General features: G+C 42.4%; 1 protein-coding gene across 23 annotated transcripts in view; it reads left to right on the forward strand.

Annotated features, from left to right (window-relative positions):
* dst (dystonin) overlaps nucleotides 1-13,664 on the forward strand; it is a 152,671-nt gene that overhangs the window by 53,051 nt on the left and 85,956 nt on the right. For all 23 annotated transcript variants that reach the window (XM_058058420.1, XM_058058421.1, XM_058058428.1 and 20 more), the window contains 16 exons: nucleotides 4,003-4,096; nucleotides 4,846-5,000; nucleotides 5,068-5,506; nucleotides 5,595-5,723; nucleotides 6,835-6,912; nucleotides 7,005-7,166; nucleotides 7,246-7,350; nucleotides 7,445-7,540; nucleotides 7,611-7,736; nucleotides 7,816-7,968; nucleotides 8,872-9,026; nucleotides 9,109-9,235; nucleotides 9,304-9,487; nucleotides 11,975-12,132; nucleotides 12,219-12,397; nucleotides 13,526-13,664. In XM_058058420.1, coding sequence (XP_057914403.1) covers nucleotides 4,003-4,096; nucleotides 4,846-5,000; nucleotides 5,068-5,506; nucleotides 5,595-5,723; nucleotides 6,835-6,912; nucleotides 7,005-7,166; nucleotides 7,246-7,350; nucleotides 7,445-7,540; nucleotides 7,611-7,736; nucleotides 7,816-7,968; nucleotides 8,872-9,026; nucleotides 9,109-9,235; nucleotides 9,304-9,487; nucleotides 11,975-12,132; nucleotides 12,219-12,397; nucleotides 13,526-13,664 — 2,479 coding nt within the window. The remainder of the gene's footprint in view (nucleotides 1-4,002; nucleotides 4,097-4,845; nucleotides 5,001-5,067; nucleotides 5,507-5,594; nucleotides 5,724-6,834; nucleotides 6,913-7,004; nucleotides 7,167-7,245; nucleotides 7,351-7,444; nucleotides 7,541-7,610; nucleotides 7,737-7,815; nucleotides 7,969-8,871; nucleotides 9,027-9,108; nucleotides 9,236-9,303; nucleotides 9,488-11,974; nucleotides 12,133-12,218; nucleotides 12,398-13,525) is intronic.

Genomic DNA, 13,664 nt, shown 5'->3' on the forward strand with positions numbered 1-13,664 from the left:
CCGTCTGTCGACCTCACGCTCCCACCTTCCCTCACTCGTGAACAAGACCCCGAGATACTTAAACTCCTCCACCAGGGGCAGGACCTCATTCCCAACCCGGAGGGAGCACTCCACCCTTTTCCGACTGAGAACCATGGCCTCTGATTTGGAGGTACTGAGTCTCATCCCAGACACCTCACACTCAGATGCAAACCGTCCCAGTAAACGCTGAAGGTCGCAGCCCGAAGAGGCCATAAGAACCACATCATCTGTAAATAGCAGAGATGAGATTCTAAGGCCCCCGAACCGGACACCCTCAACACCTTGGCTGCGCCTAGAAAGTCTGTCCATGAAAATTGTGAACAGAATCGGTGACAAAGGGCAGCCTTGGCGGAGGCCAACGTTTACTGGTAACAGGCTTGACTTACTACTGGCAATGCAAACCAGACTCCTGCCTTGGATAGCACATAGTAGCGCGCCACCAATCCCGTACTCCCGGAGAACCCCCCCCAAAGGACGCCACGAGGGACACGGTCGAATGCCTTTTCCAGGTCCACAAAGCACATGTAGACTGGTTGGGCAAACTCTCATGCACCCTCAAGCACCCTCGTGACGGTGTAGAGCTGGTCCAGTGTTCCACGGCCAGGACGAAAACCGCATTGGACCTCTTGTAACAGAGGTTCGACCAACGGCCATACCCTTCTCTCCAGCACCCTGGAATAGACTTTCCCAGGGAGGCTGAGGAGTGTGATCCCCCTGTAGTTGGAACACACCCTTCGGTCACCCTTCTTGAAAAGGGGGACCACCACCCCGGTCTGCCAATCCAAAGGTACTGTTCCCACGCAATGTTAAAGAGACGTGCCAGCCAAGACAGTCCCTCAACATCCAGAGCCTTGAGGAATTCTGTGCGGAACTCGTCCACTCCCGGAGCTTTGCCACAGAGGAGCGTCTTGACCACCCCAGATACCTCAGCCACGGTGATGGAACTGTCCACGTATGTGTCCTAAGACTCTGCTTCCACTATGGAAGGTATGTCAGTAGGATTGAGAATGGCCTCAAAGTATTACTTCCACCGTCCGGCTACATCCCCAGTCGAGGTCAGCAGGCCCCCGTCTCCACTGTAAACAGTGTGGACCGGGCACTGCTTCCCTTTTCTGAAGTGCCAGATGGTTTGCCAGAACCTCTTCGAGGCCGACTGACAGTCGTGCTCCATGGCCTCACCGAATTCCTCCCACACCCGAGTGTTTGCCTCGACAACTGCCGAAGCCGTGTGCCGTTTGGCCTGACGGTACCCACAAGCCATCCATGACTCCTTTTTCAGCTTGACGGCAGCCCTGACCTCTGGTGTCCACCATCGGGTTCGGGGCCACCACGACTAGCACCGATCGCCTTGTGGCGGCAGCTCCGGTCAGCTGCCTCAGCAATGGAGGCACGGAATATGGCCCATTCAGACTCAATATCCCGGTCCTCCCCCGGGATGCAGGTGAAGCTCTGCTGGAGGTGAGAGTTGAAGACTCGACGAACCGGAAACTCTGCCAGACGTTTCCAGCACACCCTCACTACTCGTTTGGGTCTTCCAGGTCTGTTCAGCATCCTCCCCCGCCATCTAATCCAACTCATCACCAGGTGGTCATCAGTTGAGAGCTCAGCCCCTCTCTTCACCCGTGTGTCCAGAACATGCGGACGCAGGTCTGATGATACGACTACAAAGTCGATCATAGACCTGCGGCCTAGGGTGTCCTGGTGCCAAGTGCACTTATGGACATCCCTATGTTCGAACATGGTGTTAGTTATGGACAAACTGTGGTTCGCACAGAAGTCCAATAACATCACACCGCACAGGTTCAGATCAGGGAGGCCGTTCCTCCCAATCACGAGGAAGGTCACACTGTCATTGCCCACATGGGCGTTGAAGTCTCCCAGTAGAACGACGGAGTCACCAGCTGGGGTGCTCTCCAGCACCGCCCTGATGGACTCCAAGAAGGCCGGGTACTCCAAACTGCCATTTGGCGCGTACGCACAAATGATAGTCAGGACCCTTTCCCCAGCCCAAAGGCGTAGGGAAATGACCCTCTCGTTCACCGGGGCTGACTCCAACACAGAGGCACCAAGCCAGGGGGGCTATTAATTAGCCCACACCAGCTCGCCGCCTCTCCCCTGCAGCAAGTCAGTGACATTCCATGTCCCAAGAACCAGATTTGGCCGCCGAAGACCAGGTCGCCCAGGCACCCGCCCTTTACCGCCACTCAACACACAATGCACCGGACCCTTATGCTTGCCCCCGTAGGTGGTGGGTTTACGATGGGGGCTAATATTATTTCATATTTTATTTCTATTATTTCATATTTTTTATTTACATATTTGTCCACAAAAACTTGAAAAGAGCGCATTACTCTACTAGAGGCCAATATTTATAATACATAAGAGACATTATTTCTAGCATTATTTTATTCCAGATATTTTAAAGTTATGTTTGCACCATTGAAACTAATCACTCATCCATTTTCTATACCGCTTATCCTCATGAGGGTTGCGGGCAGGCTGGAGCCTATCCCAGCTGTGTTCCCGCAAAAGGCGGGGTACAGCCTGGACTGGTGGCCAGCCAATCACAGGGCACATATAGACAAACAACCATTCACACTCACATTCATACCTATGGACAATTTGGAGTGGCCAATTAACCTAGCATGTTTTTGGAATGTGGGAGGAAACCGGAGTACCCGGAGAAAACCCATGCATGCATAGGGAGAACATGCAAACTCCACATATACATAGATGCCCTATCCGGGGATCGAACCCGTGTCTCCTTGCTGTGTGGCCTGTGTGCTAACCACCCGGCTACCAGGCAGCACTGAAACAAATCAAATCGATATAATTACATTGTCTCTTGCATCCAGAGGATTGTATTGAAATCTTTGAGTATCATTTGAGGATGTCATTGCCAGTTCCTGGTTTTCAGTCATCAAAATGTGGTCACCCTCATTTACGGTACATACAGTATAAACGTATTTAGTAATTTTTTGTGAAAGCATTTGTTTGTTTGTTTGTTTTGGCTTTTTCCTTACGGAGTCGCAACAGCAGATCTTTTTTGATCCGCATACTGAACCTTTTATTATTATTATTATTATTATTATTATTATTATTATTATTATTATTATTATTATTATTATTATTATTATTATTATTATTATTATTATTATTATTATTATTATTATTATTATTATTATTATTATTATTATTATTATAATATTCCGGATGCCCTTCCTGAAGAATACCGATGGTGCTTACTAGTGGAGATTCAAACCTGAGGCGTCCGCTCCAAAGCATGCACAAGTTAAAATGTTTTCACACGCTTTTGACTGCAGGCTCAAGCAGGTTTTACATTTCAATCGCTTTCTCCCGTCAGTGTTTGTTTGCTGAGTGGACGTTACTTCCATGGAAACATATTTTTGGACATCCATTGACAATAGTTTGGACAAGTTGACATATCCACCCATGCTTGTTTGTGTTTTAAACACTCCCATGTGAACAGCATTGATAAAAGGGTGTATTTAAAAAGCTGTCAAAAGCAGCCATTACAAGCCTTTGGCTGCTGTTATAAAGGGGCACTGTCTCAACCTGCTATTTGGCTTTGCCCTGAGGACAGAATATTATTTCAGGGTGGGTTTGCTCTCACACCCTCCTCACCTGATTCTGACACTATAAATGAGAGCAAATTGTAATACCTTCTATGTGATCGGTCTCCAAGCGCACAAAACCGTCATGCCTAGAAGCTTGAATCCAGTCAAGTGTAGTTGACAAAGAAAGATGGCGTACCTGAGCAGGGTCTCATCTGCTAGCAACAGTAGTTTTACCAGCTATGGATCTAGTGACGCTGGCTACATTAGACCGGAGCCTTTTTTAATGAACAGCCCTTTTGTTCTTAATAACAACATCGCCTATGGATCCAGGTGGGCTGAGGACATGCTTGGCTTTTGTTTTCTTGCAAGTGAATGAAATCAACGCTATTGCTTTGTTTTGCAGGCTTGATATGCTGCAGCAGATTGCAAACAGAGTCCAGCGAGACTGCGTTTACGGTGAAGACAAGCTGGCTTTGGCTAGAACTTCTCTGCAATCTGTAAGTTGATATTTTTTAATTAAATAGTACTTGTCAATCATGCATTTTTTTGAACATATAATTTTTAAATTGCAAGCCGGAAGAAAACTAAACAAAGTAAATATATTAATAGACTCGTATAGAGTACTGTAGACCCAAAATGGATAGATAAAGACAATTAAAACCAACAAAAGGAAAAAAGTCAGCCTTTATTTAGAAAAATAACTGAAAAAAAACTGGATTAAAGTTAAACCTCTTGAGAACGTGTAAACGGCTCCAACCTTAAAAAAAAAAAAACGAAGTCAAATTCCTGTAAATTCCTTGGGTTGAGGAAGGATATTCAGTGCATTCCCTCTCAGTTTACAGCATGGGGGGGCAGGAAGGGGGCCACAAACATGCTCACGTGTGGACAAGTTGACTGTAGTGCGTTTGCTCCTCCTTTATAGTTATATTTCTTAAAACAGTCAGAAACGAAAGCACTAGAAAGACCCTTAAACAGAAAACGCCTAAGCGTTTAATAAGCCTATTTAAGGAATTTAAAGAGGAATTTATGGACCTGTTCTAAATTAAATGTATCCTGTGCTACAGTAAATGAAAAAATGCATTCAATGAAATTAACTTGACCTATGGGGAGATGCTGTTTTAGGAGCGAGCCGCTCCCCTCATAATAAAACTGCATATATTATTGAAGGGGTTTTCAAAGTGTGTCCTCAGAGAATATTTTATGTTGTTGTTTTTTTTTTAATCGACTTTTTCTCTGCTTTTTTCAGGATGTTAAGCGTCTTGAGTCCGGCATTCAGTTCCTACATGAAGCCGAGATTGCTGGCTATCTATTGGAGTGCGAGAATATCCTCAGACAACAAGTGGTGGACATCCAAGTTCTTCTTGATGGCAAATTTCCTTTCACAGACCAACTCGTTCAAAGGTAAAATTATCCGATTGCTGAAATAAATGCTGTAGAAATAGTGATAAATCACATTTTTACATCCCAGGGTATCAAGTCTACGGGATGATCTCCTATCCCTAAGATCGCAGTGTGCTTCCGTGTACAGCAAAGGCCGCACCCTGACAACAGAGCAGACCAAAATGATGATCTCAGGCATCACGCAGAGTCTGAACTCTGACTTCTCCCAGAACATCAGCCTGACACCCACCCTTTCTCCTGCACTCACCCAGGGAGGGTTAGATACCTCCAGGTTGACATTCACCTCAAGCCTTACACCCGGCCTAAGCCCATCCTTGCAGGCTGCTTCAGGGCAGACCTACACTGGAAGTGCTGGTAGCATGGAGCCAGGCGGCCTCAGACATATGACACACATGCAGATTCCCAAGCCCTTAATGAAGTCCTCACTGGCTGACCCCACCTTGACCGAAGAAGAAGTAAACATGACATATGTTCAGGACTTGTTGAACTGGGTGGTAGAGATGCAGGTAAGCCATCAAGGCCTTGCAAAAATGTGTCATGTCGTTTTAATCATAATTATGTATATAGTATGTATTGTTTATCTATTTTTTTTAGATACAGTTGGATCGCTCGGAGTGGGGATCTGACTTGCCAAGCGTGGAGACACATTTACATAACCACAAAACAGTACACAGAGCTATCGACGAATTTCAGACAAGTCTTAAGGAAGCCAGACTTAGTGAGGTAAGTTGATGCATGGTGAACGGACTATGGTGGAACCTCTAAGGCTGAACACAGTTCCTTCCGTGATAACTAGGAAGGAAATAGAAATAACTAGGCCATCTCTGTTTGGAGTTTGCATGTTCTCCCCGTGCATGCGTGGCTTTTCTCCGGGTACTCCGGTTTCCTCCCACATTCCAAAAACATGGATGCTAGGTTTATTGGCGACTAACCTATGAATGTGAGTGTGAATGGTTGTTTGTCTATATGTGCCCTTTGATTGGCTGGCAAACAGTCCGGGTTGTACCCTGCCTCTCGCCCGAAGACAGCTGGGATAGGCTCCAGCTTGTCCGCGACCCTCGTGAGGATAAGCTTTAGAAAATGGATGGATGGAATTAAAATAACTAGGAATAACTAGAAACCCCCAACGTCACTTACGTTCTTCCTATACACAGTAACACACAATATGAGTCTTATTCATGTCTTAAATGGCTTATTTTCTATCATTATGTCTACTATATTGGGTAATACAAGTGTAAAGTGTTACTATGGTACCCATTATGTCATTGCATGGTCATATCACCTCGTACTTCGGTACGAGGTGCATTATTAAAAAAAAAAACCAAAAAAACCCTTAAACTGTATTATGGAAAGCAGGAAGTGAACAAATGTAACAGTTACTGATTGTAAAAGTACCTGATGGAGGGGTAGGATTTAATAAGCTTTGCTTCTTCCTACTCCTTTTGGACATGTGGAACTGGGAACTGATTATGGGATGCACTCAATTGGAATCTGATGCATGTTCAAATGAAATAAAACCATTACCATTACCATTACCATTACCATTACCATTACCATTACCATTACCATTACCATTACCATTACCATTACCATTACCATAAAGGTGCCTCAGGGTGTTTTCTCATGCCTGGGGGGCTCTAATAATGTTATAAACTGTATTGAAAACGTTGTAAACAGGTGTTCTATGCTCTAACGTTATAAATATTCCATTCACAAATAAGGAATCCTTCTTCGCTGACATTCACTATCGGATTTGGAACCAATGAATCGCGATGAACATGGGATTACTGCATTCTTCTGTCATTCATCAATCAATCATCTACATTTTCTGCAGGTTCAGATGAATCTCCCCTTGAAACTCTCCTATTCTGAAAAGCTGAGCAACCTAGAGAAGCAGTATGAGAAACTACTGGTAAATGACATCTCGAGGACGATCTCATTCTTACGTTTTCCTCCCATCAAACATTCACCAACTTCACATTTGTGAACATGTGTGCTTATCAGAGCTGTTCAAGAGATCGTCAGAGTCACTTGGAGAGCCTGCAGGACTTTGTGTCACAGGCAACCCGTGAGCTCATCTGGCTTAATGAGAAGGAGGAAGAGGAGGTTGCATTCGACTGGAGCGATCGCAACGGCAATGTATCCAAGAAAAGAGATTACCATGCTGTGAGACTCACTTTATAATAATAATATATTATAATATGTTGTGTAGAAATGACACAAATAGTTGAATGTGTCCGAACAGGATCTGATGAAGGAGCTGGATGAAAAGGAGGAAGTGATCAAGTCTGTGCAGGACTTAGCGCAGCGTCTTCTTTCAAGGAACCACCCAGCCAGGTTAACCATAGAAGTAAGTCAACATATTTTGTCTTAGTTTGTAGGATTTTATTATCAGTGTAGTCCCCACCCTGCGTGCATTGAGTCCTTTTATGTGTGGCCTGCAGGCGTACAGAGCAGCCATGCAAACACAATGGAGCTGGATCCTGCAGCTGTGCTCGTGTGTGGAGCAGCATCTCAAGGAGAATGCCGTTTATTTTGAGGTTTGTCGTGCTTTAATATCTGCTTCCTTTGTGCACGCTTCATGGGTCTCTCCGTTTTCCCTTTGTGTAGTTTTTCAGTGATGCCAAAGAATCCATGGACTTCCTTAAGAGCTTGCAAGATTCCATTCAGAGAAAGTACAGCTGTGACCGAAGCAGCAGTCTACACCGTTTGGAGGATCTGATTCAGGAATCCATGGTAAACCTGCACAAGCATGATGCATGAAAGAAGGTTAATTACACCTCACAGCATTCATATTGCATTGATGTTTCTTCAGGAGGAGAAAGAACAACTTCTTCAGTACCGTAATACTGTAGCAGGCCTGATGGGGAGGGCCAAGAACATTGTGCAGCTCAAACCCAGGAACCCTGACTGGCCTTTAAGATCCTCCATCCCTGTGAAAGCCATTTGCGATTATCGACAAATAGAGGTAATGGCAAAGTCTGACTATATAGACAAAAGTATTGGGACACCAGTGCACGGCAATGTCGCCTACAACAGCCTTCAGTTTTCTGGAAAGGCTGAATTTCTCATTCTCAGTGACAATTACACATTCACACACTCGCATTCACATACACAACACACCTCCATATGGGCACTCACAGCACATGGGTGCTTCTCTATACAATCTACTATCTTATCCCTGATGTTTATATAGTATTTGTATGCTATTATTACAGTAATAATGATGTCAAGCTGTGAGATTTTAATTACTGTAACTGTATGGTTGCAATTGTGTTTACTATCATGGGTCATGTCTTCATCATTACTATTGCTACTGGTAAGTTGGACTGTTTCATTTCACTGATATCATCTCCAGTGTGACCCTTAGCCATCATTGACATTTAACTGTTCTGTTTGTCACTGTTGTTGTTTTGGGAATTCTTGTTGCTGCTGTTTTTGTCTCTCCCTCTACTGCCCCCCCCCCCGACCCCACCTTTCTCTTCTCTCTTCTTCTTTTCTGTTCTTCTTCTTGCTCCGGTCCAGTCGCTCCAAATGGCATAACAAAAACATCAAATAACGGCAAATAAAATTTCATGGTACAGGGAAGTTGTAGCCAACACCTTTCCTGACACAGAGCAAATCTGTCTAGCATGTAAGGGCATTTAGATCAACAATACTATCTGCCCCAATGGCTGGACGGGACACAAAAAAAAAAAAAAGAAAAAAAAAAAGGAAAGGCTGAATTTCTGTTCATTCGTCCATTTGTGAGCTCAACAAAAGCGTCTTCCCACAACATTTCCAGCATAGCATTGTCTTGACAAGATGTAGAAGCGGAATGTGCCCAACGTTTATCCACAAACAATGACTAAATGAACGGTTTGTCTTTCAGATCACCATTTATAAAGAGGACGAGTGTGTGCTGGCCAACAACAGTCACCGGGCCAAGTGGAAAGTCATCAACCCAGCAGGCAATGAGGCTATGGTTCCCTCCGTCTGTTTCACTGTGCCTCCACCCAACAAAGAGGCTAATGATATGGCTTTAAAGTGAGATTTTATTACTTTACTTACTTTTATTTTGTCACGGAGTGCATACATTCACATGTCTACCTTATGCATGTTCTTGCAGGATGGAGCAGTTATATCAGAATGTGCTGGCTCTTTGGCATCACTCCCACATCAACATGAAGAGTGTGGTGTCTTGGCATTGTCTCATGGATGACATACGAGCCATTCGCCACTGGAACGTAGCTTCTGTATGTTCTCTCATTGCACAAGTTGACTATCACCTCAGTCACGTAACAAATATCATTATTCTTCTCAGTTTAAGACCATGCTTCCGGGTGAGCATCAGCAGGTCTTGAGCAACCTGCAGTCTCATTTTGACGAGTTCCTGGAAGACTGCGAGGAGTCTGAGGTGTTCACCGTGGCAGACTGCGCTCAGCTGGAGAGGGATGTTGCAGCCTGCAAGGAATACTACCAAGAGCTTCTTAGATCTGCAGAAAGAGGTAAAGCTTAGTTGGACTTGGACTTGTCTGTCTCTGTAAGGATCAACAGAAGTGGATACAACGCTGCAAGGGGAAAGCACAATATTGGAATATGTCACAGAACAATGGAGATGCTCTAATTTTTGCAGGGCATTTATTTACCCGAACCGCAAAAACATTACTCTCTTTGGCCACATGTTTGTTGTACAACACAGCAGCAACAGAATCACAACAGAATGTTGTAATAGCATTGAAGAGCATACTAGTCAGACAGTGTTAATAGCGCTGATAAGTTTGTAACTATAAATTGTTAGAGGTACCCAGGCTAACATGCATAAATATAGAGGTAGGGATTATCATTATTATTATCATTAATTATTATTAATTATTACTTTACAAAAAATAGTAATACTGGACAGCAAGACATCATTGCTTCAAAAATTGGTTTGAGCACAGACCTAAAACCTTGCTTCCTAATGCACAAGACTAGACACACAAAAACTAATAAACACGTCTAAAAACCTCAGGTAGGGTTTAACAAGAAGAAACTGATGTTTGGGTTGGTCACCTGTCCAGACACAGTCTCAAGTTCTTGTTTTTTAATGCATAAGATTAGACACATGCAATCCAGAAAATAAGTAAATGTCACAAAAAAAGTGGGCTAATAAATTGACACACAAATACTGCGGATTTCAGAAAATAACAGATGAAATCTCTACACTCTACAAGAAGCAATGAAGTCTGTAAAATTAAACAATTAAAAATAAAAAAATCACAAAATTTTTAACTATAATGATGCAAATGGTAATATTAATGATGATTATAATGATGGTAATAATGATAAAGATTATAACAATAATGATAATGATAATAATAATAATAATAATCATATTACAATGATAATAATAAGAGGGGAAAACAAGACAGTGGCATGAACATGATTATATCTTGCAAAAAGGGGTAGGCATTTATAAGCTTTTGCTTCAGCCTACTCCTTTTGGGCTTGTGATCAGATAGTTGAATACAAATGTAAATAATGGAAAGTTATATTTTGATTGATGTAAGAAATGCACTGTAATGATTCACATATTTGCCCAAATAAAGGGGAAAAAAAAAAAGTTCCTTGTAAACAACAGTACGGCAAGTGTCATGCACATGGGTTTCACGCCATTGGTTGAGTAGAGTAGCTCTAACATTTTTAAAGCGCACGTAAATTGTACATAAAGCTGCAGATTGCCTTCCGTTCAAGATCATTCAAATAAAACAACAACTTTGTGGAGTTAATAAAATCTACATTAGTGGGTTGCCTACAGCCACATGCCAATACTTTGTGACCCAGCGCTAATTAGAGATCCTGGTAGGTATTTTGGGTGTTGTTTTTGCAAACACATAAACCCTGCGACTATAGGACACTCCACAGTACACTGAAAGAAAATGTTTAAAAATGCAGCAGACTCATAAATGGGGATTTAAAAAAAAAACCTCAAATGCTGAGGTAATTATCTTCTTAGAAGCCATGACCTCAGCGTCACTGCAACAAGTCCTCATGTTAGGACAGCAATGCCACCTAGAGGCTAATTTGACAACGTTTGAGGTAGATATTGTATACCAGGGGTGCTCATTAAGTCGATCGCGAGCTACCGGTCGATCGCGGAGGTGGTACTGGTGGATCGCTGGTCGATCGCGGCGTGACATTAAAAAAATATCATCCTAGCATCAATGCCGTCACTTGATTGATATACAGGGCAGCCATTCAGATGACAACTGAATGTTGCCCTTCGGGCGACCAATCAAATCAAACAACGTCTCTAAGTGCAGCAGAACTTACGATGTCAGCCTATCATCCATCCCCGTTACTTGATTGACATACAGGACAACCAGTCAGATGACAACTGAATTTTGACCTTTAGGTCACCGCTCATGCGTAAACAACGATGCAAAGTGCTAAGCTAGTCGGCGAATTGCGAGATTTTAAAGCCCTCGCTAAAGTTTATGGTCACTAAAATGAGTGAAGGAGCTGGACCAAGTAAAAAGGCAAAAACTGGACCAAGTAAAAAGGCAAAAAACATATCACTTCCATACGGATATGGAATATTATACGGATATTATGATACGGATATTATCCATGACTGATAAACATTTGGAAGTGTGCTTGAGGCTGGCTATCAGCAGCTACTGTCCGGACTATGCATCCCTGGCTGGTTCAATTCAGTGCAAGTCATCAAAGTAAACTCAGGTAATTACAAAAAATGTTAATAGTTAATTATGTGTGTTTTGCAATATTGGCTCATTTGGTTATGTAAGGTACATCAACATACATTGTACGTACAAATAATCCTCAATACATTTGAAAATAAATAGATGTTTTGCATTTTTGTAGTGGGTAGATCATTTTGACTCGGTCATTTTAAAAGTAGCTCGCATGCTGAAAAAGTGTGAGCACCCCTGATGTATACCATGAAGTAGTTCAAATGAGTCATATTTTTGTGCGTGTGTGTTTTTAAATAGAGGAACACGAGGAGTCTTTGTTCAATAGTTACATCTCAGAAATACGTAACTTCCGGATGCATGTGGAGGCCCACGAAGAACACCTGATCAGGCAAATCCGCACACCGCTGGAAAGAGATGACGTGTACCAGAGTCTCCACCGCATCAATGAACAAGAGGTTGGAATATTTCACATAATGAAGGACTTTATGGTTTGTATTGATGTATTTTTAATTATTTGTATTTATTTTATTCTGCTTTTCAGAAGAAGATGGCCGAGCTGAATAAGTTTAAAGACGACTTGGATAACATTAAGGAGAAGTGCGAGGTGTTCCTCAGACAAGCAGCTGGCTTCCCATCAGCGTCGACTCTCTCCTCTGAGCTCAGCGTTGTGGTCCAGAGCATGAGTCACGTCCACTCCATGTCTTCTATTTACATGGACAAGTGAGTTGGAATTCAGGATGAAACAAATAATAAACATCATATAATCATCATATGGCAGGGGTGGGCAAACTACGGCCCGGGGGCCACATCCGGCCCGCCAAGTGTTTGAATATGGCCCACCTGTTTTTTCCAAAATATTTCATTGAAACTCAACGTACAACCTGGCATCATGGCTTGAGCCAACCTTTTGATGGTCGAAGTAGCTGTTTTATCAATTTCGTTATTTGATGTGGTCTGATGTTTACAAAATGCTCCTGAAAAAAGGGACACAAGCACATAATAATAATAATGAAAATAATAATAATAATACATTCATTTTTACCGCTTATCCTCACGAGGGTCGCGGGGGTGCTGGAGCCTATCCCAGCTGTCTTGGGGCGAGAGGTGGGGTACACCCTGGACTGGTCGTAATAATAATAATAATAATAATAATAATAATAATAATAATAATAATAATAATAATAATAATAATAATAATAATAATAATAATAATAATAATAATAATAATAATAATAATAATAATAATAATAATAATAATAATAATAATAATAATAATAATAATAATAATAATAATAATAATAACAATAACAATAATAATAATAATAATAATAATTCATTCATTTTTTTACCGCTTATCCTCACAAGGGTCGCGGGGGGTGCTGGAGCCTATGCCAGTTGTCTTGGGGCGAGAGGTGGAGTACACCCTGGACTGGTCGTAATAATAATAATAATAATAATAATAATAATAATTTCATTCATTCATTCATTTTCTACCGCTTTTCCTCGCGAGGGTCGCGGGGTGCTGAGCCTATCCCAGCTTCTTGGGGCGAGAGGCGGGGTACACCTGGACTGGTCGTAATAATAATAATAATAATAATAAAAATAAATTTATAACGCACTTTACATCAAATAAATGATCTCAAAGTGCACATATAGCAGACTACATGACACTTTTACGTGTAAAATATGTGTAAAAATATACGTGTACAAATGGACTGTCACGTGTAAATTAGTATATAGTCTGCCCCCCCCCCATCAATTTTATTAAATCAATGCGGCCCGCGAGTCAAAAAGTTTGCCCACCCCTGTCATACGGTATCATTACATGCAGTTTTACTTCTTTTTCAGATTGAAGACACTAAGTTTGGTGGTGAAGCACAGCCAGAACGCAGAGGCACTGGTGAAGGCCTACGAATCCAAACTCTACGAAGAAGATGCTATGAACTCTGACCTCCAGTCAATTGAAAAAGTCATCACAACTCTCAAG

The sequence above is a fragment of the Doryrhamphus excisus genome, chromosome 20 (genome assembly GCF_030265055.1).
Source record: "Doryrhamphus excisus isolate RoL2022-K1 chromosome 20, RoL_Dexc_1.0, whole genome shotgun sequence".
In the NCBI taxonomy this organism is placed as follows: Eukaryota; Metazoa; Chordata; class Actinopteri; order Syngnathiformes; family Syngnathidae; genus Doryrhamphus; species Doryrhamphus excisus.